At 62.2% G+C, this 27,860-nt stretch overlaps 1 protein-coding gene across 1 annotated transcript in view; it reads right to left on the reverse strand.

The window, feature by feature from the left end:
- DNAH9 (dynein axonemal heavy chain 9) overlaps positions 1 to 27,860 on the reverse strand; it is a 172,924-nt gene that overhangs the window by 125,483 nt on the left and 19,581 nt on the right. The window contains exons 7-19 of the mRNA XM_068151652.1: positions 22,997 to 23,157; positions 21,340 to 21,496; positions 19,782 to 19,886; positions 18,795 to 18,952; positions 17,719 to 17,857; positions 15,134 to 15,421; positions 13,678 to 13,888; positions 11,164 to 11,291; positions 9,877 to 9,985; positions 9,065 to 9,212; positions 5,279 to 5,453; positions 2,790 to 2,963; positions 671 to 878 (exon numbers count right to left, since the gene is read on the reverse strand). Coding sequence (XP_068007753.1) covers positions 671 to 878; positions 2,790 to 2,963; positions 5,279 to 5,453; positions 9,065 to 9,212; positions 9,877 to 9,985; positions 11,164 to 11,291; positions 13,678 to 13,888; positions 15,134 to 15,421; positions 17,719 to 17,857; positions 18,795 to 18,952; positions 19,782 to 19,886; positions 21,340 to 21,496; positions 22,997 to 23,157 — 2,161 coding nt within the window. The remainder of the gene's footprint in view (positions 1 to 670; positions 879 to 2,789; positions 2,964 to 5,278; positions 5,454 to 9,064; positions 9,213 to 9,876; positions 9,986 to 11,163; positions 11,292 to 13,677; positions 13,889 to 15,133; positions 15,422 to 17,718; positions 17,858 to 18,794; positions 18,953 to 19,781; positions 19,887 to 21,339; positions 21,497 to 22,996; positions 23,158 to 27,860) is intronic.

The raw sequence follows: 27,860 nt of genomic DNA on the forward strand, positions 1-27,860 counted from the left end.
AGGACAATGCCCAGGGCAGCTCACCCATGGGGTCAGGGCCAGCTCCTCACCCATGGGGACAGGGCCAGCTCCTCACCCATGGGGACAGGGCCAGCTCCTCACCCGTGGGGTCAGGGCCAGCTCAGCCATGGGGTCAGGGGCAGCTCCTCACCCATGGGGACAGGGGCAGCTCACCCATGGGGTCATTGCCAGCTCCTCACCCATGGGGACAGGGGCAGCTCCTCACCCGTGGGGTCAGGGCCAGCTCAGCCATGGGGTCAGGGGCAGCTCAGCCATGGGGTCAGGGGCAGCTCCTCACCCATGGGGACAGGGCCAGCTCACCCATGGGGACAGGGCCAGCTCACCCATAGGGACAGGCGCAGCTCCTCACCCATGGGGACAGGGGCAGCTCCTCACCCATGGGGTCATTGCCAGCTCCTCACCCATGGGGACAGGGCCAGCTCAGCCATGGGGTCATTGCCAGCTCCTCACCCATGGGGTCATTGCCAGCTCCTCACCCATGGGGACAGGGCCAGCTCACCCATGGGGTCATTGCCAGCTCCTCACCCATGGGGACAGGGCCAGCTCAGCCCTGAGCTCCTCCTCCCAGCCCCACAGGGCAGACTCCGCTCCGCACCCAGCAGGACCCGCGGGCCGTTGGTGCCCTGGCAGGCAGGGGCCCTTGCCTTACCTTGCAGCATGGCAGAGGTGGTGTAGTAGTTGAGAGAGACCTTCTGCAGCAGGTGTGCCTGGGGGTGCAGCGAGCCGAGGCTGTGCTGCAGCAGCAGGGTCTTGCCGGTGCCGGCGCTGCCCACCAGCAGCAGCGGGCGGCGCCGCGCCAGCAGCCGCTCCAGCAGGTACTGCACCCGCACCGTCTCGGGGGTGGGCACCAGGCAGGCCTGTGAGGGGCAGGGCCGGCAGGTCAGTGCCCCCAGCCCTGCCACAGCCCCTCCTGGGGAGAAGGAGCCAGGGCTGAGTGAGGTGACCTCAGCTCCCAGATCAGGCTGGGGAGGGAAGGATGCCAGCGGTGTCCCGGGGGGCATTAAGCGTGGCCAGAAGGCCTGGGGAGGCTGTCCTGCCCTCTGCCCTTCCCACACCACACTGTGGGCCAGGTCTGGGCTCCCCAGGGATCTGCTGGAGAGAGTCCAGGGCAGGCTGCAAAGCTGCTGAGGGGCCTGGAGCAGCTCTGGGAGCAGCAAAGGCTGAGAGCCCTGGGGCTGAGAGCCTGCAGAAGAGCAGCCCCAGAGGTCAGCTGAGCAATGCTGGCAAATACCTAAGGGGTGGGGGGCAAGAAGCAGGGGCCAGGCTCTTGTCAGTGGTGTCCTGTGACAGGACAATGGGCAACAGACAAGAACTGGAACCCAGGAAGTTCTACTTCAATAGGAGGAGAAACTTCTTTGTTGTGAGGGTGCTGGAGGCCTGGAGCAGGCTGCCCAGAGAGGCTGTGGAGTCTCCTGGTGTGGAGAGCTTCCAACCCATCCTGGCTGTGTTCCTGAGACTGAATGATCCCCAGAGGTCCCTTCCAACCCCACCCTGCTGTGATTCTATGCTACACTGCTGCCAATCATGAGAATCAATCTGTCTGCAGAGAGCAGAGCTTGACAGCTGGATGCTGGCACCAGCATCTGGATCTTCCCAGCAGCAGAGGTTCTGCCAAGGGCTGATGATTTCTACAAGTCATCTGTCCCTGTGGCACTTCTGCCAGGGAGGAGCAGTCTGCTGCTGGCAAGCACAGCTCCCAGCCTGCAGACATGCTCCTTGTCTGTCCACACCATGAGAACATCTCAGCCTGCAGCCACCCAAATGGCAATGTGGAGTCTCAGGGCCTGTGTCTCTGTGCTGTCTCACACCCTGCTGCTCTCTGCAGGCCAAAGACATGCCCTGTCCTGCAGCCTGGGCACAGCAGCTCCAGGGGCACTGGGGTGGCTCTGAGCCTCTCCATGAAGCACATCACTCATCTTCTGAGGATGGTAGGGATGTGTCTCCACAACCAGAGCACAAGGTGGGTAAACTGAGAAATCCTTTCCAGTGAGGGTGGGGAGAGCCTGGCACAGGCTGCCCAGGGAGGCTGTGGCTGTCCCCTGCCTGGAGGCTGGATGAGGCCTTGAGCAAGCTGTGCTGGTGGGAGGTGTCCCTGCCCAGGGCAGGGGTTGCAGCTGGATGAGCTTGAAGTTCCCTTCCAACCCATTTGATGATTCTGTGAATTTGGTTTTACCTCCTAGGGAAGGTCACCTGCTGGAGAGTCCAGCAGAGAGCTGGGGACTGCAGCATCTCTCCTGTGAGGAAGGGCTGAGAGCCCTGGGGCTGCTGAGCCTAGAGAAGGGCAGCCTGAGAGGGGATCTTATTAATGTTTATGGATATCTGAGGGGTGGGTGACAAGAAGCAGGGAGCAGGCTCTTGTAAGCAGGGAGCAGGCTCTTGTCAGTGCTGTCCTGCCACAGCACAAAGGGCAATGGGCACAGACTGGAACCCAGGAGCTTTCACCTGAGCAGGAGGAGAAAGTTGTTTGTTGTGAGGGTGCTGGAGGCCTGGAGCAGGCTGCCCAGAGAGGTTGTGGAGTCTCTTTGTCAGGAGACTCCCAAGCCCCATCTGGCTGTGCCCCCGTGTGACCTGCCCTGGGTGTCCTTGCTTTAGCAGGGGGCTGGGACTGGATGCCCTCAAGAGGTCCCTTCCTTCCCCTCCCATGCTGTGATTCTCTGCTTCCTCACCACAAGCTGCTTGACCTTCAATGAGACTTCATCAGAGCACCCACGGGAACGACTCAAACCCAGGCCCTGCTCCCAGACTAAAGGCCTGCAGGGGTCTCTCACCTGTAATGGCATTTCTGGGTCAAATTCAAAGTGGGGAACAAGTTTAGACCAAGGCTCAAACTTCTTTGTCTCTGGATCGATGTAGTAGTCAAAGACTGTGCCCTGGGAGGGAAACTTGATGGTCTTGAACTCTGCCACCCACCACTTGCTGAACTCCACCCTGTAGTCCACAAGCTGCAAGACACAAAGTGCAGCAAACCTGTCAGCGTGGAGCCCTCCCCCGGTGCTGGGCACTGCTGCCTACCCTGGTGCAGGCAGTGCCGCTTACCCCGGGGCCGGGCACCACCGCTTACCTCGCTGCCAGGCACCGCCACTTACCCCAGTGCCGGGCAGTGCCACCTACCCCGGTGCAGGCAGTGCCGCTTACCCCAGTGCCAGGCACAGCCGCTTACCCCAGTGCAGGCAGCACCGCTTACCCCGGTGCCAGGCAGCGCCGCTTACCCAGGCCAGCAGGCAGGGACCTCCCCCAGCCCAGTGGTCTGGGGTGCTTTGGGGCTTGGGTACCTCTAAGAACCACAAAGGTACAGACTTGCAGGGGGTCCAGAGCGGACAGGAGGTGAAGTCCTTCACCCCTGTAACACTGCCTGCAGTTTCAGTTTGCTTCCCACCCTCCCCTCCCTCTCTGCTCCCAGGAGGATGCACAGGCTCTGGTCTCTGCAGGGGAGGCCTAGGGTCAGCCTTGGCAATGGTGCCAACTAGGCCTGCAGCTGCCAGCTTGGGGCCTGGAGCTGCCTGCATGGGGCCTGGAGCTGCCCAACTGGGGCCCTGGAGCTGCCAGCTTGGGGCCTGGAGCTGCCCAACTGGGGCTCTGGAGCTGGCCAATTGGGGCCCTGGAGCTACCAGCTTGGGGCCTGGAGCTGCCAGCTTGTGGCTCTGGAGCTGCCTGCTTGGGGCCTGGAGCTGCCCAAATGGGGCCCTGGAGCTGCCCAATTGGGGCTCTGGAGCTGCCCAACTGGGGCTCTGGAGCTACCAACTTGGGGCCTGGAACTGCCTGCTTGGGGCCTGGAGCTGCCTGCTTGGGGCTCTGGAGCTGCCTGCTTGGGGCCTGGAGCTGCCCAGTTGGGGGCCTGGAGCTGCCTGCTTGGGGCCCTGGAGCTGCCTGCTTGGGGCCCTGGAGCTGCCCAACTGGGGCTCTGGAGCTGCCAGCTTGGGGCCTGGAGCTACCTGCTTGTGGCTCTGGAGCTGCCCAATTGGGGCCCTGGAGCTGCCTGCTTGGGGCCCTGGAGCTGCCCAACTGGGGCTCTGGAGCTGCCAGCTTGGGGCCTGGAGCTACCTGCTTGTGGCTCTGGAGCTGCCCAATTGGGGGACTGGAGCTGCCTGCTTGGGGCCCTGAAGCTGCCTGCTTGGGGCCTGAAGCTGGCAACTAGGGCTCTGGAGCTGCCCAACTGGGGCCCTGGAGCTGCCTGCTTGGGGCCCTGGAGCTGCCCAACTGGGGCTCTGGAGCTGCCCAACTGGAGCTCTGGAGCTGCCTGCTCAGAGAAAGATGTGCCCAGGCCTAAAGAGACCTTTGACTGGTTCCTGGAGCCTGCTTCTCTGAGCAGCCAAGGACACAGCCTCCAGCTGCAGGCTGGTGGCACAGAGCCTCTCCTCACCAGCCACACTAAGGCTTAGCTGCTGCCTTCTGGCCTCTTTTGAGCTACAGCGTTTTGGAGCAGCAGGACTGCAGGCAGGGAGCAGCAGAGGAGGGCTGTGGCCCCCTGGCTCTGCTGGGTTTCTGCAGTGCCCTGTGGCCCCAGGGCAGCCATGCTCCTGGCACCTCCCCTTTGTGTCCCTCTGTACAGGCAGGCTCTGAAGCCTCTGGGTCTCCTCAGGAGCTGGGCTTACAGTTTGCCTTTAGAGGTTGGAGCTTGCACAATGAGCTTAGTGCCCTGCCCTCGTCTGCTGCAGGACCCTGGGCAACAGCTGCCCTGCACACCTTGCCAAGCACACCGTGGGCACCACAGCCTCCTGCCCTGGGGAGCACTGGGGGAGAAATGCCCTGCTAGAGCAGGAGCAGAGCCCCTCCTGCCCAGAGCTGTCCCTGCCCAGCTCAGGCTCTGCTCACTGAGGCACTATCTGCACTTCAGGGCAGCTTGGCACGGCCAGGGGCTGCTGCTAGCAGGGAGCAGCTGATGGGGAGTGGGGGTTGGGCTCTTCTCCGGAGGACCAAGAGACAGGACAAGAGGAAAGGGCCTCAAGTTGCACCAGGGGAGGTTTAGGTTGGAGATGAGGAACAATTTCTTCCCCAGAAAGCTTGTCAAGTCCTGGAGCAGGCTGCACAAGGCAGGGGGGGAGTCTCCAACCCTGGAGGGGCTTCAAACCGTGGCTGAGGACCATGGTTTAGCAGCGACCTGGCAGTGGAGGGCTAATGGTTGGCCTGGAAGGTCTCTATTGAGAGCCTCAGGAAATGCTATCAGCAATACAAGCACTGAGTTGTGGAGGGCACAAGAACACCACAAAGAAGACCAAAGTCCTGTGTCAGGGGGCTGAGGTAACAACTCCCTTCTGACCTGGTCTTGAAAGAGAGATCCACCGAAGGCCCAGACGGCAGCGAAGACGAAGTAGAGCTCATAGAGCTCCTTGGGGCAGTCAGGAGGTGTGTTCTGCTCTGTCAGCAGGCACTCCAGCAGGTAGCACAGCATCTGAACCACACTCTGCTCAGGAATGGGAATGATCTTCTTAAATCTAAGGAAAGGAAGTGGAGAGGCTGGGAAACACAAACAGCTACAGCAGCAGAGGCACAGAGAGCCCAGGGAGGCAAGGGACAGAGTCACAGAATGGCTTGGAAATAACCTGCAAAAGCATCCAGCTCCAGCCCCTGCAGGGACACCTCCCACCAGCACAGCCTCATCCAGCCTGGCCTGCAACACCTCCAGGCAGGGCACAGCCACAGCCCCCTGGGCAGCCTGTGCCAGGCTCTCCCCAGCTCTCCTGGAGCCCCTTCAGGTGCTGGAAGGCTGCAGAGGTTTTCCTGCCCTCTGATCACCTTGGTGGCCTCCTCTGGAGCCTCTCCAGCAGCTCCAGGTCCTTCTTGTGCTGGGGGCCCAGAGCTGGAGGCAGTGCTGCAGGTGGGGGCTGAGCAGAGCAGAGGGGCAGAATCCCCTCCCTGTGCTGCTGCTCTCTCTGCTCTGGCTGCAGCTCAGCACTCAGCTGGCTCTGGGCTGCCAGGGACCAGTGCTGGCTCCTGGGGAGTTTGTCACCTCCTGACCCCCCCAAGGCCTTCTCTTGCAGGCTGCTCTCAGCCACTCCTCACCCAGCCTGGATCTGTGCTTGGGATTGCCCTGCCCCAACTGCAGGACCTTGCCCTTGGCCTTGTTGAACCTCCTGAGGTTGGCTTGGGCCCAGCCCTGCAGCCTGCCCAGGTCCCTCTGGATGGATCCTTCCCTGCAGCACCACACAGCTTGGTGCCATCTGCAGCCTTGCTGGGGGTGCCTCTGTCCCAGTGTCCCTGTCACCCACAAAGATGTCAAACAGCAGTGGGCCCAGGATCAACCCCTGCTGGAAACCACCTGCCAGTGGTGTGCACAGCTCAGGCCTGCGTGCCACACCACCAGCAGCCCCCTCAGCAGCAGTGCCAGGAGAGGCAGCACAGGGAGCCCCCAGGGGCCAGGCACAGACAGGAGCCAGGCACAGACAGGAGCCATGGCAGTGAAGAGCAGGCTCCAGCTTTTTGTCATCTTTGATCCTCTTGATAGGGGCACAGGGGAGGGCTGGAGGGAGGGGCAGGCTGCCCATAAGGGCACAGGAGAGGGGCAGGCTGCCCATAAGGGCACAGGAGAGGGGCAGGCTGCCCATAAGGGCACAGGGGAGGGGCAGGCTGCCCATAAGGGCACAGGGGAGGGGCAGGCTGCCCATAAGGGCACAGGGGAGTGGCAGGCTGCCCATAAGGGCACAGGAGAGGTGCAGGCTGCCCATAAGGGCACAGGGGAGTGGCAGGCTGCCCATAAGGGCACAGGAGAGGTGCAGGCTGCCCATAAGGGCACAGGGGAGTGGCAGGCTGCCCATAAGGGCTGGAGGGAGGGGCAGGCTGCCCATAAGGGCTGGGGGGAGGGGCAGGCTGCCCATAAAGGCAACCAGTTCAGAAGTAGTCAGACAGAGCAGAATGAACCAACCCTTCCATTGCATGGCTTTACACCCAGCTCAGCTGCACTCATGGAACTCCAAACCAAGGCTCCAGCTGCTCTGGACTGCTGCAGGAAGTCACTACAGCTACTGGAGAAGCTGCTTCTGCAATTGCTGAATGAAGCAAGCTCTCAATGCCAGGACAAAGAGGAGAAGAGAAAGTGCCAGCCTGTTAGGCTGCCCAGGGAGGTAGTGCAGTCCCCATGCCTGGAGGTGTTCCAGCAAGCTGTGGCCATGGCTCCTGGGGCCATGGTGGGGTTGGGTAGATGCTCTTGGAGAGCTTTTGCACCCCAAACAACTCTCTGATCCCATGACACTGGTTGAGAGCTCTCATCCCCAGCTCTATACTCACTATTTTACATGAAGATGCAACTAAGGGAAGCAAGGAGAGGATGGGAGAGAAGCTCCTTAGTCAAGGCTGTGGGGACTCTGCTCAGCCCTCACTGCAGTAGGAGTAAGGCCACACCTGGAGTCCTGAGCACAGTTCTGGCTCCCCAGCTTCAGAGGGACAGGGAACTGCTGGAGAGAGTCCAGGGCAGGCTGCAGAGCTGCTGAGGGGCCTGGAGCAGCTCTGGCAGCAGCAAAGGCTGAGAGCCCTGGGGCTGAGAGCCTGCAGCAGAGCAGCCCCAGAGGGCAGCTGAGCAATGCTCAGCAAGAGCTGAAGGAGCTGTGGGGGGCAAGAGGCTGGGGCCAGGCTCTGCACAGTGGTGCCCAGGGCCAGCACAAGGGGCAGTGGGCACGGAGTGGCAGCCAGGAGGTTGGATGTGAGCAGGAGGGGAAGGTTGCTGGCTGTGAGGGTGCTGGAGGCCTGGAGCAGGCTGCCCAGAGAGGTTGTGGAGTCTCCTGGTGTGGAGAGCTTCCAACCCCCCCTGGGCATTGTGCTGCTGGGCAAGCTGCTGTGGGTGCCCTGCTGGAGCAGGGACTGGACTGGGTGATCCCCACAGGTCCCTTTCAGACTCCCTCTTCTGGGGTTCTGTGATAAACAGGATCCAGGACTCCTCTGTGGGCAGAGCTTTGAAACTAACTGAAGCCAAGCAGCTCCAGGGCCCTTCCAAATACCCAGGCCCTTCACTGCCATGGGATTGGTGGCCAGCCATGAAACAGCATCAGCCTGGATGCCCACAGAGAGAGAGGACTTGGTTTAAGTGAATCAAGAACAGGAAGTCAGCAGAGGAATTCAAGACCATATAGCAATCCTGCCTTCACCCACAAACACCAACTCCCTTCTCACCACTGGGGGGCTGGAAAAGGACTGAGGGAAGAACAAAGGAGGATCTGCTCTCTCCACCTCCCACACTGCACACTGAAACCCTCCCTTCAGCTGGCCTCTCAAATCTGCTCTGCTGAAAAACAAGGTGTGGAGGGAACTCAGGTCCAGGCTGACAGCTCAGGAGGCTGAAAGCTTTCTCTGGAGGATCTCCTGGAGGTACTTTCCAAGAGGCAAAGAGCTAGTTCCAGAATTACAAGAGCAATCCAATCAAAAGCCATGAAAACCAGAAGGGAACCAGATCTGACCAACCAAGGATGGGCAGCAATGCCAGCCCCCCCACCCCACCCCCTTGCTCCTCTGAGCTCACAGAGAACACAGAGCTGCTGGAGAGGCTCCAGAGGAGGCCACAGAGATGCTCAGAGGCTGCAGAACCTCCCCTGTGGGGCCAGGCTGGGAGAGCTGGGGCTGTTCAGCTCCAGGGAGACCTCAGAGCAGCCTTCCAGTACCTGAAGGGCTCCAGGAGAGCTGGGGAGGGACTCTGGACAAGGGCTGGGAGTGCCAGGATGAGGAACAATGGCTTTGAGCTGGGAGAGGGGAGACTGAGAGTGGAGAGGAGGAAGAGATTGTTGGCAGTGAGGGTGGGGAGAGCCTGGCACAGGCTGCCCAGGGAGGCTGTGGCTGTGCCCTGCCTGGAGGTGTTCCAGGCCAGGCTGGATGAGGCCTTGAGCAGGCTGTGCTGGTGGGAGGTGTCCCTGCCCAGGGCAGGGGGCTGGAGCTGGATGATTCCTAAGGTCTTTCCAACCCAACCCCTTCTGTGATTCCATGGAGCCTGTGATGCTCAGGGCTCTGAGGAGCAAGGGGGAACCCAAGCACAGCAGACCCCCAGCACAGCACAGCTGGTGTGGGACCTGGAGAGTGTCCCCCAGGCCTCAGCAGTGCAGGCCATGCTGTCTGCAGGTGGTACCTCGTCCTGAGGGTGTCCAGGCAGGCAGGCAGGTACTTGTCAAACAGGATGGTCAGGTTGGCTCGTTCAGCCTGGATCTCCCTCTTGTCAATCCAGCTGCTGACTGGGGGGCTCCAGCCCAGGTCTGAGGGGTTGATGTACAGGATGCCTTGGGGAGAAGCCACACATTAACCACACAGCAGACTGTTCCTCACCTCCAGCAGAACTCCTCAGCTCCCTGCAGACAGCCAAACCCTCTGCAGACCACCTGAGTGCCATTACTGCCCCCTCCTGCTCCTCTGCAGAGCAGAAGCAGGGGCAGTGATGAGGCTGCTCTCAGGACACCAGGACATCTCTCCTGACCCTGTCCAAGCTGCAGAGCCTGGCCTGAGTCACCTCATTGCTCTGGACCCCATTTCCCCCTGGGCATAAGTAAGGGAGCCCTTCAATCCCTTCCCCCACCCTTCAGAAGCTTCTGCAGGTCAGGAGCTCTCTGGGACAGAGCCTGTGCTCTGCTTATCACATCCACACAGGACCTTGCAGCACAGGAAGTCCTCCCCCAGCAGTGCTGAAGCCAGGAACCCCCAGCAGCAGGCAGGGAGCTCTGGGTGACTCCAAGCTGATGACAGTTCCCCCCCCACACACACGGATCTGGGGTCAGGAGCTCCTCATTGTCCATCTAGTTCAGGGATCTACCCTCTCCACCAAAGGCATCAGTGATGCCATCCTGGTAACTTTCAAGAGGCACCAAGCTGGCCAGGAAGGGGCTGGTTGGTGGCAGCAGGAGCTGCTCAGTCCATGCTACCCCCCTGGAAGCTGAGGGCAGGACTGACCTGCCCTGGAGACGGTGGCAGGGGTGGCCGTGCGCAGGTGGCTGATCTCGAACAGCAGCCTCATGCTCGGGGGCAGGGGGATCCTCTCATTGCTTGCCAGGGTCAGCACCTGCACAGACAGACAGACTGACACCTCTCCAGGAAGAGGAGTTCAAAGCTTCCAGCATGCTGCACTCCAGTACTTGGCTGCTGCCAGCCCAGCTTCTGCAGGGCAAAGCAGCTGGTTCCTAACAGCTTCTCTGCTCCATGGCTCTGAACTCTGCCGCAGGGTGGTGAAGAGCAGCAGGGTCAGGACCCCACTCCACAATGGGTTGGGTTGGAAGGGACATAAGAGCTCATCCAGTCCCAGCCCCCTGCCCTGGGCAGGGACACCTCCCACCAGCACAGCCTGCTCAAGGCCTCATCCAGCCTGGCCTGGAAGGAAGCCAGGCAGGAAGCACATACAACGTCCCTGCTATCTGAAGGACTGAAGTAGGGCTCAGGACATCTGTGGCTGCTCATTTGTGGACTCTGGGAAGTGAGCCCACACTTTTCCACTGGAAAGAAGCTTTGAGCCTTGTGTCTCAAGCAGCATTTTCATTCTGCAGTAACATTTGATATGTCTGAAGAAGCACAGCTGGATGGCTCCAGGTCTGCTGCTCTCATTGCAGCTCCTGCATTTCCCTGGGAAGAAATTCCTCCCAGTGAGGCTGGGGAGAGCCTGGCACAGGCTGCCCAGGGAGGCTGTGGCTGTTTCCTGCCTGGAGGTGTTCCAGGCCAGGCTGGATGAGGCCTTGAGCAGCCTGTGCTGGTGGGAGGTGTCCCTGCCCAGGGGCAGGGGGCTGGCACTGGATCCTCTTGAGGGTCCCTTCCAGCCCAAGCAGTTTGTGACTCTATGAATCACACAGCTCAGGTGTGCCTGCCTCTGCAGCTCAGGTTCATAGAGTGACAGAATGGTTTGGGTGGGAAGGGACCTCCAAAGCTCCTCCAGCCCACCCCCTGCAGCCAGCAGGGACAGCCCCAGCCAGAGCAGGCTGCTCACAGCCCCACACAACCTGACCTGCACTGCTGCCAGCCATGGGGCAGCTCCCAGCTCTCTGGGCAGCCTGGGCCAGGCTCTCCCCACCCTCAGCACCAAACATTTCTCCTTCTCTCCACTCTCAGTCTCCCTCTCTGAGTTCCAAACCATTCCCCCTTGTGCTGACACCACAGGCCCTGCTCCAAAGTCTATCCCCAGCTCTCTGCTCAGCCCTTGAAGCACTGCAAGGCCACCAGAAGGTCTCCCTAGAGCCTTCTGTTCTTCATTACCTTATTATCATCCATCACAGTATTAAGTGATTCAATCCACATAGGATCAATATCTCCATCCAGTACCATCCACTTGGGTCCATCATGGGTGATGTTGGCCAGCTCTCTCATGATGGAGGAGAACAGCCCTGAGGGGTGACAGGAGATGTTGAGGAGCTCTGATGCCGCCATGTCTGCTCACAGCTGCCTTCAGAAACAGACTAAAACTGATCCTCCAAAGCATCCACACCTCCCTGCACCTCTGCATCAGCCTCACTGGCATGGAGCTTTGCAGGGAGAAACCATTATCAGTGATGATTGCAGACCTACACAGGAGCTCCATTCCCACCCAGAATCCTGGAATCACAGAATTGTTTGGGTTGGGAAAGCTTTCTGAGCTCACCCAGTCCAGCACCAACCCAACCCCACCATGGCCACCAAACCATGGCCCCAGGAGCCATGGCCACAGCTTGCTGCAACACCTCCAGCCATGGGGACTCCACCACCTCCTTGGGCAGCCTCTCCCTAAGTCTACAGAGAGGAACTGACGTGTGGAGGTCTAGGAACAAAAAGAGATTGATAAAGGAGACAAGATCACAGCAACCCTGCCCTCACACCCCAGGGAGGACATTGAGGAGCTGGAGCACATCCAGAGAAGGGCAACAGAGCTGGGGAAGGGTCTGGAGAGCAGAGCTGGGGAGGAGCAGCTGAGGGAGCTGGGGGGGGGGGTTGAGCCTGGAGCAGAGGAGGCTGAGGGAGACCTCATTGCTCTCTGCAGCTCCCTGAGAGGAGGCTGGAGCCAGGTAGGGGTTGAGCTCTGCTCCCTAGTTTCAGGTGAGAGAAGGAGAGGAACTGGCCTGAAATTGTGCCAGGGTGAGGCTGAGGTTGGAGAGGAGGAGAAATTTCTCTGCTGCCAGAGTGGTCAGGGAGTGGCAGAGGCTGCCCAGGGAGGTGGTGGAGTCCCCATGGCTGGAGGTGTTCAGCAAGCTGTGGCCATGGCTCCTGGGGCCATGGTGGGGCTGGGCTGGTGTTGGACTGGATGAGCTCAGAGGCTTTTTCCAACCCAAACAATTCTCTGGTTCTGCAAGGGATAAGACAAGGGGAGAGCAGACAGAGGCAAAAGAAGGGAAGGCTCACAGAAGGAAGAGCAAAACATCTGAGCAGGCCTTGGCAATTCTGCTGTTCTCTTTCTTTGTGGCTCAGTGTCTCAGGGAAATGAAGATGCACTGAGCCTGGGTCATGGCCTTAGAGAGACTGAGGGGAGAACAAGCAGAGACTGGCAGTGAGTGACAGCACACCATGTCAGTGAAATGAAGGAGAAGGAGAGGATCCACATCTCCAGGGGAGTAAATAATGAATGTTAGGAGGAGCAGGAAGGCTGGGAACAGAGCAGCAGCACTGCAGAGCAAATGCAACCTGCACAAACCACTCTGGTGGAGGTGCCTGGGGAGACTCAGCTCTGCATGACAAAGAGCACACCACAGCCTCTCTCCTGGAGAGGTGGGACAAGCCCTTCCCCCACCCCAGGACAAGCTATGTCTGTGTGATCCAGGGCAGGGACAGCCAGGGGCAGTCCATGGCTGAGGGCCAAGCCTGTGCAGCACAACTGCAAAGCAGCTCATCTGGAACAGGCACCCAGCCTGGGATAACATCTCCCTGCCTCTGCCTCCTCCCTCTTCCTCACACCTTGGGAACCCCTCCAAGGTCAGTGGTGTCAGCAGCAGCCCCAGAGCAGCTCTGCTTCCCTCACATGCACCCTGACAGCGCCAGGAAGGCCCTGAGCTCAGCACAGAGCACCCCTGGCACTGAGAGAAGGGCTTGGTTCTACCAAGAACACTTTGAGGGTTCCCTGTGGGAGCTTTCACCACCTAACCTGTAACCTTTTCAGCTGGTGCTAAGGCAAGGGGTGGCAGGATGAAAACAGGAAAAGAAGGGGCTGGTCCCTCAGGGCACAGGCTGGGGTGAGACCCCCTCTGCCAACAAGAAACAGAAGTGGGGAATGCAGCAAACACTGCTTTGAACCCTGGGGCAGGCGTCCTGCCAGCACCCCTGAAAGCAACCTGGGCCAATGGCATGAGGCTCAGCAAGGCTCAGCAAGGCCAAGTGCTGGCTCCTGCCCTTGGGCCACACCAACCCTATGCAGCCTCCAGGCACGGGGCAGAGTGGCTGGAAAGTGCCCAGCAGGAAAGCACCTGGGGTGCTGAAGATGAGCCAGCAGTGCCCAGGGAGCCAAGAAGGTCACCAGCATCCTATGGTGTGGGCAGCAGGAGCAGGGCAGGGATCGTCCTCCTGTCCTGGGAACTCCTCAAACCCTGGAGTCCTCAATCTCCAGACAGCTGCAGTGAGCAATGAGGTCTCCCTCAGCCTCCTCTTCTCCAGGCTCAACACCCCCAGCTCCCTCAGCTGCTCCTCCCCAGCCCTGCTCTCCAGACCCTTCCCCAGCTTTCAGACCCTGCACAGAACCATCCTGCTGCTGCTCAGGGAGGTCATGGCAACAGCCTCCTTCATCCACAGACTGAGGCAGAAGACATTTACCATCCTTCCACTCTCCTGTTGAAGGGTTAATGATGCCAAAGAGCTCATCGTTGGTGACAGCCTTGGGGTTGAGGTCTGCCCAGACTGGTCTCCTGCTCATGATCTGGTAGGTCCTGTTCAGGGCCCTCAGCACCTGGGACTTGCCTGTGCCGGCGCTGCCCACCACGAAGACGGAGTGCCGGACGCTCAGCAGCTCCTCCAGCTGCACCACCTGGGAGAGAAGCCCCAGAGCTCACACACAGACCCCCAGCTGCAGCCCAGACTGCAGCATACCTCCCCTTGGGCCTCTCCTTCAGGAAGATGTGGCCCAGAGACACAAATGGATTCCACACTCAGTTTGGCCCAGCCACGCTGACCAGGGTGGGTGAAGTCCTCAGCCTTGAGACAGAGCCCCAGCCCCAGCTACACCTGAGAGCCATCAGCCAGCAAGGCTCTGCTCTCCAGGGCCCCTGCTTCCACCAGCCTACAACAGTTAGCTGCTCTGGAAGCACAGGGGCTGAGCCAGTGCTGGCTTTATGGGAGGATGCAACTGCACCAGACCCAGCATCTGAGTGTCCCCCACCGAGGTCTGCCTGCAGGGACAATACTGTGCAGAGCCCTCCTGGAGAAGCAAAGACAGCTGAGAGCATGGTGACTGCAATCCCAGAGTCACACAACACTCTGCTTTGGAAGGGACCCCAGAGATCACCCAGTGCCAGCCTCCCTGCTGTGGGCAGGAACAGCTAGACCAGGCTGCCCAAGGCCCTGTGACTATCTGCAAGCTTGGAGCCTCCACAGCCTCCCTGGGCAAGCTGCTGCAGGGCCTCACCACCCTCACTGCAAACAGCTGCTCCCCAGTGTCTCATCTGAACCCAGCTTTGGCTAGTCTGAAGCCACTGCCCCTTGTCCTGCCCCTCCACACCCTTGTCACATGTCCCCTTGCCAGCTCCTCTGTAAGCCCCTGCAGGCATGGAAAGGCTGCTCCAAGGTCTCCCCAGAGCCTTCTCCTACTCAGGAACAACCCCAGCTCCCTCAGCCTGTCTCTTAGGAGAGGTGCTGCAGCCTCTGATCATCTTCAGAGAATCAGAGAATGAGTCACAGAATTCATCAAGTTGGAAGGGATCCTGCACAGGGCATCCTGGCCAACCCCCCTGCCCAGCAGGGACACCTCCAGCCAGATCAAGCTGCTCAAGATCCTGTCTAGCCTAACTTGGAGTGTCTCCAGGGCTGGAGCCTCCAGCACCTCCCTGGCAGCCTGTGCCAGTGTCTCCCCAGCCTCCCTGTGCAGAACTTCCTCCTGAGCTCCAACCTACCTCTGCCCTGCTCCAATTCCCAACCATTGCCCCTGGCCTGTCCCCACAGCCCTCCTGCACAGTCCCTGCCCAGCCTGCCTGCAGGATCCCTTCTGGCCTGCTCTGGACCCACTCCAGCATTCCCTGTGCTCGATGCAGGGGCAGCAGCAAGGCTGTGGTCTTACTTTGAGCAGGAAGTTGTCCTCAGGCTGCAGCTGGAGGTCCAGCACCGCCTGCCGGACCAAGGCCTCGAGGCGCAGGTCGCGGTGGCGCGGCACCTCCAGCGCCGGGAAGAGGTCGGCCAGGAGGCGCAGGAAGAGCGGGAGGTCGTCGCCCACCACCTTGGGCAGGTTGGAGTCGCGCAGGGAGCGCAGCAGCACCTGCTCCTCCGGCCGCCCCGGCTCCGCTCTCCGCAGGGACCCAGCCACCACCAGCACCGACTTGATGGCACGCAGGCCCCAGTCGTAGTGATCCTGCGGGGGCAAGGGCAGAGGGCAGGGCTGGGGGCTCACAGCACCACAGGGGAACACATCTGCGGCCAGCAGCTGCCGTGGGCAGAGACCCCCCCGGCCCGAGACACCTGAGCGCCACCGCGGCAGGGAGATGCCCACAGGGAGAGCAGCAGAGTGCCAAACGCTGCAGGTGTTCAGATCACCGCTGTGTGACCATCGCTGTGTGAGTGACCACCACTGTGACTGACCACCAGTGTGAGTGTGACCACCAGTGTGTGTGTGACCACCGCTGTGTGACCACCACTGTGCGAGTGACCACCCCTGTGAGTGTGACCACCACTGCGTGTGACCACCAGTGTGAGTGTGACCACCAGTGTGTGTGTGACCACCGCTGTGTGACCACTGCAGCGTGTGACCACCACTGCGAGTGACCACCTCTGCGAGTGACCACCACTGCGGGACCACCCCTGTGAGTGACCACCGCTGCGAGTGACCACCGCTGCGAGTGACCACTGTGTGTGACCGACCACTGTGTGTGACCACCGCTGCGAGTGACCACCGCTGCGTGACCACCGCTGCGTGACCACCCCTGTGAGTGACCACTGCTGCGAGTGACCACCGCTGCGAGTGACCACCGTGTGTGACCACCGCTCTGTGTGTGACCACCGCTCTGTGTGACCTGGTCAGTGCCACAGCATCTGTGGGCTGGCAGTAAGACAGCAGCAGGATCTGCACTCCAGAGACCTAAATCAATCAAAGCAAGGCCAAGGCAGAGCCCTGGAGCTGCAGGAGCTACCAAGGTGAGAGATTAGGAGGCCCCAGACTCCCAAGTTTCCCTACCCTGCCCAGCACAGCCTTGTCCCTGGTGCAGTCCCCCAAGCAGGAGCCATTAAGGAATCACAGAGTCACAGAATGGTTTGGGCTGGAAAAGGCCTCTGAGTTCATCCAGGCCAACACCAACCCAGCCCCACCATGGCCACCACACCATGGCCCCAGGAGCCATGGCCACAGCTTGCTGGAACACCTCCAGGCATGGGGACTCCACCACCTCCCTGGGCAGCCTCTGCCACTCCCTGACCACTCCTGCAGACAAGAAATTTCTCCTCCTCTCCAAGCTCAGCCTCCCCTGGCACAGTTCCAGGCCATTGTAAAAAGGATCTCAAAAAGGCATGAGAGGAATTCTGAAGCCAGCAAGCAACTCTTTATCCTTCTGCCCTGTTGAGACCTTTCAGAGCACAGTTTGACACCTGAGTGCTTGGGGTGGGAGGCCTTGGCTTCCACCAACACCTCCAGGACACAGAATGAAGTGCTGTGACAAGGCTTCTCCAACCCAGCCTCATGCTGCCTTACTCAAGCTCAGGATTTCCAGGTGCAGTGCTGAGTCAGCTCTTCTCTGCACACAGCTTAGCTGTATGCAAATCATGCCATGAGCAGTGACAGCAGGAGTCACAGCATTAGCCTGGAAGGGATCCCTCCTGCTCAACAAGACAGGGAACTGAACTCAGAGAGGGACAGGCATCAAGAAACCCCTGCAGGCAGGAGCATCAATGGGGACTGGAAAGCAAAGGGTGGCAAAATCCCTCCTGGTAATCAGAGAATCACAGAGTGGTAGAGGTTGGGAGGGACCTCTGGAGATCATCCAGTCCAACCCCCTGCAAGAGTAGGATCACCTAGGGCAGGTCACACAGGAACACATCCAGGCAGGTCTTGACAGTCCCCACAGGAGGAGACTCCACAACCTCTCTGGGCAGCCTGCTCCAGGCCTCCAGCACCCTCACACCAAAGTTTCTCCTGGTGCTGAGGTGGAGCCTCCTGGGTTCCAGTTGGTGTCCACTGCTGCTTGTCTTCTCACTGGGCACCACTGACAGGAGCCTGGCCCCTGCTACTTGACCCCCACCCCTCAGATGTTGTTAAACATTGATCAGAGCCCTTCTCAGCCTTCTCTGCTCCAAACAGCCCCAGGGCTCTTGGTCTCCACTGGCCCTCTTAGCCACAAGGGCTCACCTCTGTCCCATGCAGAGCTTGGTGCTTACTGGGACTCCAAGGTCTTGCTCCACAGGCTGCTTCCCAGCACAAGCCCTAGTGTGTCCTGCTGCAGCTGCCCAGGTGCTCTTGCCCCTGCAGGTGCTGCAGGAGTCACTTCCCCAAAGGCACTGCTCTGGTCCCCACAAAGCAGCTCCTGTCCCACAGGCTGCCCAAGCGCAGGCGCTGCAGGAAAGCTGGGAAGCCTCAGCCCGGGAGCTGAGCAGCAAGGCTCCAGGTGCTGCTGCCTCAGGAGCTCAGCAGGCATCGCTAGCACCCCCCAGAGGCAGGCTCACCTGCTTGGACAGCAGCTCCTTGCAGAGCTGGTACAGAGCGATGAACTTCCTGGCCAGCGCCCGCGCCTCCAGGAAGCCCTCAGCCACCAGCATGATCTCACAGATCAGCTCCAAGTCTGGCACCACCATGGCACATGGCCTAGGGAGAGAGGCAAGAGCACACTGCAGAGCAGCTGTTCCTTGGGCCTTGGGGGCAGTGGAGCTGCAGCTTTATCCTCCAGGTCTTCTCCTCTGAGCTAGGTCCCACTCTGCCTTTCCCATGGCAAGGGTCAAAGCTCCTTTGCCCATCCTGTGCCTTCCCAGAGCCAGGCCTGCTGGGCAAGGCTGAACCTATCTGTGAATCACAGCCCCATGGGCTGGTCTGCCTTGGAAGGGACCTTGGAAATCATCTAGGTCCAACCCTTCTGCCATGGGCAGGAACACCTCAGATTGTTCAAGACCCCAACCTGGCTCTGAGCACTTCAGTTTCTCTCTAATATCAAACCCAGCTTCTTGCAGTCTGCAGCCATTGTCCCTCACCCTGTCACTCCCCACCCTTGTCAAAAGTCCTTCCCCAGCCCTCCTGAAGCCCCTTTCAAATCCTGGATGGCTGCTCTAAGGTCTCCCTGGAGCCTTCTCCTCTGCAGGCTGCCCAAGGCCAACTCTCTCAGGCTGGCTCCCAGCAGAGGGCTTCCAGCCCTGCCAGCACTGCTGTGGCCTCCTCTGGCCCTGCTGCAGCAGTCTGTGCTGAGGGCTCCAGAGCTGCCCCAGCCCTGCAGGGCTGTGAGCAGAGCACAGCAGAGGGGCAGAATCCTTCCCTGCCCCTGCTGCCCACACTGCTGGGGCTCAGGCCAGGAGAGGCTGGGGGCACACACTGCTGGCTCATCTTGAGCTTCTCCTCACCCAGCACTCCCAAGTCCTTCTCCTCAGCCCTGCTCTCTGTCCATTCTCTGCCCAGTCTGGATTTCTCCTTGGGAATGCCCCAGCCCAGGCACAGGAATGCAGTACAGATGAATTCCCAAGGCAATGAAGCCAAGCCTGCAGGTTCCCAAAGCCAACCTCTGCCAGACTTACAGAGGTCAGAAACCTGCACTCACCTGAAGAGAGCTTTTAGGTTCTCAGGCAGCTCAGTTCTCCCTGCATAGCCAGGGTTCATGGTGATGAAGATGCCCACTGAGGGCACCAGCCTGATCTCCTCCCCAAGGAAAGTGAAGGATTCCTTCTTCTCCCGGATTGCATCCTGCACACTCTTCACCTAGGAACCAGGACAGTCACAGCTTGGGGCTGGCTTCTGAAGGACACAGCAGGACCTCACCCCTGGGCCATGAGGAGTGGGCCAAGCATTGCCTTGGAGTTTTACTGACCATATAAAGCTTTAGACACTGCTTGGAGTAACTCTGGGTGCCCACAGCACCCTCCCACCACAATCAAAGCTGAGGGAGCAGCAAGGAGAGCTGAAGAGGCTGGGCAGGCAAACTGCAAAGGAGCTGCAAGGACTCCTCTCACCAGCACATGTTGCTCAAGGCCTCATCCAGCCTGGCCTTCAATACCTTCAGGCAGGGTACTGCCACAGCCGCCCTGGGCAGCCTCTGCCACTCCCTGACCAATCTGGCAGCAAAGAAATCTTTCCTCCTCTCCAACCTCAGCCTCCCCTGGCACAATTTCAGGTCATTTCCTCTCCTTCTATCACCTGAGATGAGGGACAAGAGCCCAACCCCCCCTGGCTCCAGCCTCCTCTCAGGGAGCTGCAGAGAGCAATGAGGTCTCCCTCAGCCTCCTCTGCTCCAGGCTCAACACCCCCAGCTCCCTCAGCTGCTCCTCCCCAGCCCTCTTCTCCAGACCCTTCCCCAGCTCATTGCCCTTCTCTGGCCCTGCTCCAGCTCCTCAATGTCCTTCTTGGAATGAGGAACCAAAACTGAGCCCAGCACTGGAGTGTGTCCTCACCAGTGCCCAGCACAAGAGCACCATCACTGCTCTGCTCCTGCTGGTCACATTATTGCTGCTCCAGGCCAGGCTGCTGGTGGCCTTCTTGACTACCCAGCTCTGCCCTGGCTGTAGCTATCTCCCAGCATTTCTGCACTCACCTGCACAGCCACCACAGAAAGGACCTCCACTGAGATCCTGTTGAATTCATCAAAGCAGCCCCAGGCTCCTGTCTGGGCAAGGCCTTTGTAAATGTTCCCACAGGACTAAAAAAGAAAGGAGAAAACACAACAATTAAAGGAGGAAATCAGCAGTGGAACCAACTGCAGCCCACAAATGGCCTGCAGTGCCCAGCCTGGCTGCCTACAGCACTTGGGAACCTGTGGGGGGATTCAGAGCACAGAGGGGCAGCAGCAACAGCTCAGGGGCAGCAGTGACAGCCCTGCACTGTTTGCCCCTTGGGCTGCTGGCTGCTGTGATCCACTGAAGGCTCAGCTGGGAGGTCCTGCTGGCCCCACTCCTGGCACAGGTCACCCAAACCACAGCACTGTGCCAGCCCAGCAGAGAGCAGACTCAGCCCAGCAGGGATTCCTAACCTGCCTGGACACTGTGAGCCTGGGCAAGCTGCTCTGGGTGACCATGCAGGAGACTCCAGGAGAGCTGGGGAGGGACTTGGACAAGGGCTGGGAGTGCCAGGATGAGGAACAATGGCTTTGAGCTGGGAGAGGAGAGACTGAGAGTGGAGAGGAGGAAGAAATTGTTGGCAGTGAGGGTGGGGAGAGCCTGGCACAGGCTGCCCAGGGAGGCTGTGGCTGTGCCCTGCCTGGAGGTGTTCAGGGCCAGGCTGGATGAGGCCTTGAGCAGCCTGTGCTGGTGGGAGGGGGTTTGGAACTGGATGATCTTGAAGGTCCCTTCCAACCTAAACCATTCTGTGACTCTGCTCCAGCAGGGAATTGGATTAGATGATCTCCAGAGGTCCCTTTCCACCTACAACCCAACAGGCAGCCTTCAGTAGGCTGCAGTGGCTGAAGGCTCAGCACACACTGGGGGGACAGGCCTGTGGGGGTAGGACCAAGGGCAATGGTTTGGAACTGGAGCAGGGCAGAGTTAGGTTGGAGCTCAGGAGGAAGTTCTGCACAGGGAGGCTGGGGAGACACTGGCACAGGCTGCCCAGGGAGGTGCTGGAGGCTCCAGCCCTGCAGACATTGAAGCTCAGCCTGGCTGTGTCCCTGGGCAGCCTGCTGTGGCTGGAGCTGTCCCTGCTGCCTGGAGGGGGTTGGAGAGGATGCCCTGGAGGCTCCCTTCCAGCCTGCTGTGTTCTGGGATTCTGTGAATTTTGGCCTTATTCTGAGGGAGCAGCTGAGGAAACCAGGACAGATCCCTCCCCAGGTGTGGGTGCCAAGGACAACCAAGCAGGGCAGAGCCTTGGTCTCAACAGCACAGAGCAATGTGTTGGAAGCCTTTCATGTGGAATGGAACTCCAGAAGGGAAGGGGAGGGCTTAATGAGGCACAGAGGACAGTTTGAGTCTCTGCCTACTGAAGAACCTTGTGCAGGTCTTGGAGAAGGAACAGGAGGAGGAGGAGGAGAAGGAGTTGAGTAGAAAGAGGAGGAGACAAAGGAGCTGGACAGAAAGGAGAGCAGCAGGATTTGAGGAGAGGTGGTGGGTCAGGGTGATCTCAGGTTCCATCAGCCCAGGGAGGCTGAGGTGCAGCAGTACCTTGTAGTCCATCTGCTCAGAGCAGTTGAAGACATAGACCATGATGCCCAGGGCTCGCCCCAAGTCCTTGGTGGTCTCTGTCTTGCCGGTGCCCGCAGGGCCTGCGGGGGCTCCGCTCATGGTGAGGTGCAGAGACTGGGTCAGGGTGATGTAGCACCTGCCACAGCCAGCCAGCAGGGGAAAAGGCAAAGGGGCTGAGACTTGGCCCAACAGCTCACTGCTGGGCTGCAGAGCAGGGCCCAGGAGCCCCCCAGGGTGCATGCCTAAGCTGAAGGTCCCCTTGGGCACTCAGCAGCAGCTCTGCCCAGCTCTCCTTTCTCCAAGGCCACCCCAGCTCCTTGCCTCGGGGCTTTGGCTGCTCACACCACTTCCAGACAGGATGGGAGAAGGTCAGCTCTGCTGAAGGACCCTCCTCATGCTTCCCAAGGGATCCCATGCTGACAGAAGCCTGCTCAGCTGGCAGGCAGTGGCCTGGATACCAGCAGCTGGAGGGAGGCTCTAATTCCCCTCTGCCCTGCATGACTGAGGCCACGTCTGGAGCACTGTGCCCAGTCCTGGGCTTCCCAGTTTAAGAGGGACAGGGAACCACAGGAGACAGTCAGATGGATGACAGAGAGCCACTCAACACTGCAGCAAGCCCCAGAGCTCCCCCAGCACACTGATGATGGACACCTGGTGTCCATGGGGCTGTCTGTAATCCCTGCCCAAACCACAGAGCTTTCAGAAGCACATGGCACTGCTGGGCAGGTCCAGAGGAGGACCAGGAGTATGAGCAGAGGGCTGGAGCACCTCTCCTACAGAGACAGGCTGGGAGAGTTGGGGCTGTGCAGCCTGGAGAAGAGAAGCTCCAGGGAGACCTCAGAGCTGCATCTGCAGGGGAGCTGCAGGCAGGCTGGGGAGGGACTGTTCAGAAGGGCTGTGGGGGTAGGACCAGGGGCAATGGTTTGGAACTGGAGAAGCTCTGCACAGTGAGGCTGGGGAGAGCCTGGCACAGGCTGCCCAGGGAGGCTGTGGCTGTGCCCTGCCTGGAGGTGTTCCAGGCCAGGCTGGATGAGGCCTTGAGCAGCCTGTGCTGGTGGGAGGCAACAGAGCCCAGAGAGGGCAACAAGGCTGGTGAGAGGCCTTGAACACAAGCCCTATGAGGAGAGGCTGAGGGAGCTGGGATTGTTTAGCCTGGAGAAGAGGAGGCTCAGGGGTGACCTCATTGCCCTCTACAACTACCTGAAGGGTGGTTGTAGCCAGGAGGGAGTTGGCCTCTTCTCCCAGGCAACCAGCACCAGAACAAGGGGACACAGTCTCAAGCTGCGCCAGGGGAGGTTCAGACTCGAGGTGAGGAGGAAGTTCTTCACCAAGTGAGTCATTCGGCATTGGAATGGGTTGCCCAGGGAGGTGGTTGAGTCATCGACCCTGGAGGCGTTCAAGGGGAGATTGGACGTGGCACTTGGTGCCATGGTCTAGTCATGGGGTCTGCGGTGTCAGGTTGGACTCGATGATCCTCGAGGTCCTTTCCAACCTAAGTGATACTGTGATACTGTGATACTGTGTGAGGTGTCCCTGCCCAGGGCAGGGGCTGGAGCTGGCTGAGCTCTGAGGTCCCTTCCAGCCCAGCCCATGGTGTGACCCCAGGCTGGCAGCGCCAGCTGTGCCCCAGGCTCACCTGTCAGTCAGGGGGGTGATCACCAGCCGCGGGGTGTTGCCCAGGTACTCGTAGGAGTACAGGAACTGGGCATCACAGATGTTGGCATAGCAGTGCCCCTCCTCCTCTGCCCACCTGTGCCGCAGCTGGGACAGCCAGAGGAAGGCCTGGGCGCTGTCCACCTGCAACAGAGAGCAGCAGGGCACAGCTGGGGACTCAGCACAGCCCGGGGCAGCACAGCTGCTGGGAGGCTGTCTCGGGGCTGGGCTGGGCTGGGCCCCACTGCCAGGGCAGCTGTGGTGAGGAGGGAAACCTCCCTGCCAGGTGGTGGGAGAGGTCACTCCCTGCCCAGTCAGACAGAGTGCTGCTGGTGAGGGAGGAGAAGGTCAGTGCCCAGGAGAGCAGCACAGAAAGGCCATGAGGAGGCTCTTGCCTCTTCTCCAGCTTGCCTGGCAGGGCTGGGCACTGGGTGACCAGGACAGCCATGGCCAGCACTCTCTCCACAGCCAACAGGCTTCACCACATCCTGGACCAGAGCACCACCAATGCCAGCTGAGCTGGGCAGGCAGCAAGCCTGCAAGCAGCCTGCTGTCCTCCAGGAGGGCATAGAGGAGCACAGAGACACAACCAGCACTCACAGGGCACCTTCCCACCCGACTGCAGGGCTGGGCACTGCAGGCTCAGGGACAGGGGAGCAGCACTGGAGATGTGTGCAGGACAAGAGACACCTAAAGGTCCCACACCAGATCAAGGGTGACCCCCACAAAGAGCCTGAATGCTTCTCCTGACTTTATAAAGAGGAGAGTGTGGCCAGCAGGGCAAGGGAGGTTCTCCTCCCCCTCTAGTCTGCACTAGTGAGACCACATCAGGAGTCCTGGGTCCAGTGCTGGGCTCCCCAGCTCCAGAGGGACAGGGAACTGCTGGAGAGAGTCCAGGGCAGGCTGCAGAGCTGCTGAGGGGCCTGGAGCAGCTCTGGCAGCAGCAAAGGCTGAGAGCCCTGGGGCTGAGAGCCTGCAGAAGAGCAGCCCCAGAGGGCAGCTGAGCAATGCTCAGCAAGAGCTAAAGGAGCTGTGGGGGGCAAGAGGCTGGGGCCAGGCTCTGCTGAGTGGTGCCCAGGGCCAGCACAAGGGGCAGTGGGCACAGAGTGGCAGCCAGGAGGTTGGATCTGAGCAGGAGGAGAAAGTTGTTTGTTGTGAGGGTGCTGGAGGCCTGGAGCAGGCTGCCCAGAGAGGTTGTGGAGTCTCCTGGTGTGGAGAGCTTCCAACCCCCCCTGGGCATTGTGCCCCTGGGCAAGCTGCTGTGGGTGCCCTGCTGGAGCAGGGCTTGGGCTGGGTGAGCTCCAGAGCTCCCTTCCAGCCTCTCCCTGCTGGATTCTGAATAAAGTCATAACTGAGACTGCATCCAGCAGCCTCCCAACACAACCTCATCCTCCACCAGCATCCAGCAGCCTCCCAACACAACCTCATCCTCCACCAGCATCCAGCAGCCTCCCAACACAACCTCATCCTCCACCAGCACAGGGTCACCCTCCCAGTGCCAGCCTGTGGCAGATACAAGCAGCCCCTTGCTGCTGCAGGGTCATGGCACAGAACAGCACTTAAGGCTTGTGGAGGCCTTCTGCCTCCTCACAACAAGCACTGCAGAAGTAAATTCAGAGCTGTGTCTCCTGCTGGAACAGCCTCCTGGCTGTCCTGCCAGGCCAGAAGGGAGGCCAGCAGGGGGGCAGCAGGGGGGCCAGCAGGGAGGCCAGCAGGGGGGCAGCAGGGGGGCAGCAGGGGGGCCAGCAGGGGGGCAGCAGGGGGGCAGAAGGGAGGCAGCAGGGAGGCCAGCAGGGGGGCAGCAGGGGGGCCAGCAGGGAGGCAGCAGGGAGGCCAGCAGGGGGGCAGCAGGGGGGCAGCAGGGAGGCCAGCAGGGGGGCAGCAGGGGGGCAGCAGGGAGGCCAGCAGGGGGCCAGCAGGGAGGCCAGCAGGGGGGGCAGCAGGGGGGCAGCAGGGGGGCAGCAGGGGGGCCAGCAGGGGGCCAGCAGGGGGGCAGCAGGGGGGGCAGCAGGGGGGCAGCAGGGGGGCAGCAGGGGGGCCAGCAGGGGGCCTGCAAGGGGGCAGCAGGGGGGCCAGAAGGGGGGCAGCAGGGGGGGCAGCAGGGGGGCAGCAGGGAGGCCAGCAGGGGGCAGCAGGGGGCAGCAGAGGCGCCAGCAGGGGGGCAGCAGAGGGGCAGCAGGGGGGCAGCAGGGGGCCAGCAGGGGGGCCAGCAGGGGGGCCAGCAGGGGGGCAGCAGGGGGGCCAGCAGGGGGGCAGCAGGGGGGCAGCAGGGGGGCCAGAAGGGGGGCCAGAAGGGGGGCAGCAGGGAGGCAGCAGGGAGGCCAGCAGGGGGCAGCAGGGGGCAGCAGGGGGCAGCAGGGGGGCAGCAGAGGCGCCAGCAGGGGGGCAGCAGAGGGGCAGCAGGGGGGCAGCAGGGGGCCAGCAGGGGGGCCAGCAGGGGGGCAGCAGGGAGGCCAGCAGGGGGCAGCAGGGGGCCAGCAGGGAGGCCAGCAGGGGGGCAGCAGGGAGGCCAGCCGGGGGGCAGCAGGGGGGCCAGCAGGGGGGCAGCAGGGGGGCAGCAGGGAGGCCAGCAGGGGGGCAGCAGGGCGGCCAGCAGGGGGGCAGCAGGGGGGGCAGCAGGGAGGCAGCAGGGAGGCAGCAGGGGGGCAGCAGGGGGGGCAGCAGGGAGGCCAGCAGGGGGGCCAGCAGGGGGGCAGCAGGGAGGCAGCAGGGGGCCAGCAGGGGGGCCAGCAGGGGGGCAGCAGGGGGGCCAGCAGGGGGGCAGCAGGGGGGCAGCAGGGGGGCAGCAGGGGACCAGCAGGGGTCCAGCAGGGAGGCAGCAGGGGGGCAGCAGGGAGGCAGCAGGGGGGCAGCAGGGAGGCCAGCAGGGGGGCAGCAAGGGGGGCAGCAGGGGGGCAGCAGGGAGGCCAGCAGGGAGGCAGCAGGGGGGCAGCAGGGGGGCAGCAGGGAGGCCAGCAGGGGGACCAGCAGGGGGGCAGCAGGGGGGCAGCAGGGAGGCAGCAGGGGGGCAGCAGGGAGGCCAGCAGGGAGGCCAGCAGGGGGGCAGCAAGGGGGCAGCAGGGGGGCAGCAGGGAGGCCAGCAGGGGGACCAGCAGGGAGGCAGCAGGGGGACCAGCAGGGGGACAGCAGGGGGGCAGCAGGGGGGCAGCAGGGAGGCCAGCAGGGAGGCCAGCAGGGAGGCAGCAGGGAGGCCAGCAGGGAGGCCAGCAGGGGGGCAGCAGGGGGGCAGCAGGGAGGGCAGCAGGGGGGCAGCAGGGGGGCAGCAGGGAGGGCAGCAGGGGGGCAGCAGGGAGGCAGCAGGGAGGCCAGCAGGGGGGGCAGCAGGGAGGCAGCAGGGAGGGCAGCAGGGGGGCAGCAGGGAGGCCAGCAGGGGGGCAGCAGGGAGGGCAGCAGGGGGGCAGCAGGGGGGCCAGCAGGGAGGCCAGCAGGGGGGGCAGCAGGGGGGGCAGCAGGGAGGCCAGCAGGGAGGCCAGCAGGGGGGCAGCAGGGAGGGCAGCAGGCGGGCAGCAGGGGGGCCAGCAGGGAGGCCAGCAGGGAGGCCAGCAGGGGGGGCAGCAGGGAGGCAGCAGGGAGGCCAGCAGGGAGGCAGCAGGGAGGGCAGCAGGGGGGCAGCAGGGAGGCCAGCAGGGGGGCAGCAGGGAGGGCAGCAGGGGGGCAGCAGGGAGGCAGCAGGGAGGCCAGCAGGGGGGCAGCAGGGAGGCCAGCAGGGAGGCCAGCAGGGAGGCCAGCAGGGGGGCAGCAGGGAGGGCAGCAGGCGGGCAGCAGGGGGGCCAGCAGGGAGGCCAGCAGGGAGGCCAGCAGGGGGGGCAGCAGGGAGGCAGCAGGGAGGCAGCAGGGAGGCCAGCAGGGGGGCAGCAGGGAGGCCAGCAGGGGGGAAGCAGGGGGGCAGCAGGGGGGGCAGCAGGGGGCCAGCAGGGGGGGCAGCAGGGAGGCCAGCAGGGGGGCAGCAGGGAGGGCAGCAGGGGGGCAGCAGGGGGGAAGCAGGGGGGCAGCAGGGAGGCCAGCAGGGGGGAAGCAGGGGGGAAGCAGGGGGGAAGCAGGGGGGAAGCAGGGGGGAAGCAGGGGGGCAGCAGGGAGGCCAGCAGGGGGGAAGCAGGGGGGGCAGCAGGGAGGCCAGCAGGGAGGCCAGCAGGGGGGCAACAAGGGGGCAGCAGGGGGGCAGCAGGGAGGCCAGCAGGGAGGCCAGCAGGGAGGCCAGCAGGGAGGCAGCAGGGAGGCAGCAGGGGGGCAGCAGGGGGGCAGCAGGGGGGCAGCAGGGGGGCAGCAGGGAGGCAGCAAGGGGGCAGCAGGGGGGCAGCAGGGAGGCCAGCAGGGAGGCCAGCAGGGGGGCAGCAGGGAGGCAGCAGGGGGGCAGCAGGGGGCCAGCAGGGGGGCCATCAGGGGGGCAGCAGGGAGGGCAGCAGGGGGGGCAGCAGGGGGGGCAGCAGGGGGGCAGCAGGGAGGCCAGCAGGGAGGGCAGCAGGGGGGGCAGCAGGGGGGGCAGCAGGGGGGCAGCAGGGAGGCCAGCAGGGAGGCCAGCAGGGTGGCAGCAGGGAGGGCAGCAGGGGGGAAGCAGGGGGGCAGCAGGGAGGGCAGCAGGGAGGGCAGCAGGGGGGGCAGCAGGGGGGGCAGCAGGGGGGCAGCAGGGGGGCCATCAGGGGGGCAGCAGGGAGGGCAGCAGGGAGGGCAGCAGGGGGGGCAGCAGGGGGGGCAGCAGGGGGGGCAGCAGGGGGGCAGCAGGGAGGCCAGCAGGGAGGCCAGCAGGGGGGCAGCAGGGAGGGCAGCAGGGGGGCAGCAGGGGGGCCAGCAGGGAGGCCAGCAGGGGGGCAGCAGGGAGGGCAGCAGGGGGGCAGCAGGGGGGCCAGCAG

Source organism: Melanerpes formicivorus, unplaced genomic scaffold, assembly GCF_026170545.1.
Source record: "Melanerpes formicivorus ecotype bairdi unplaced genomic scaffold, bMelFor1.0.p_v2 SCAF_21, whole genome shotgun sequence".
Classification (NCBI taxonomy): domain Eukaryota; kingdom Metazoa; phylum Chordata; class Aves; order Piciformes; family Picidae; genus Melanerpes; species Melanerpes formicivorus.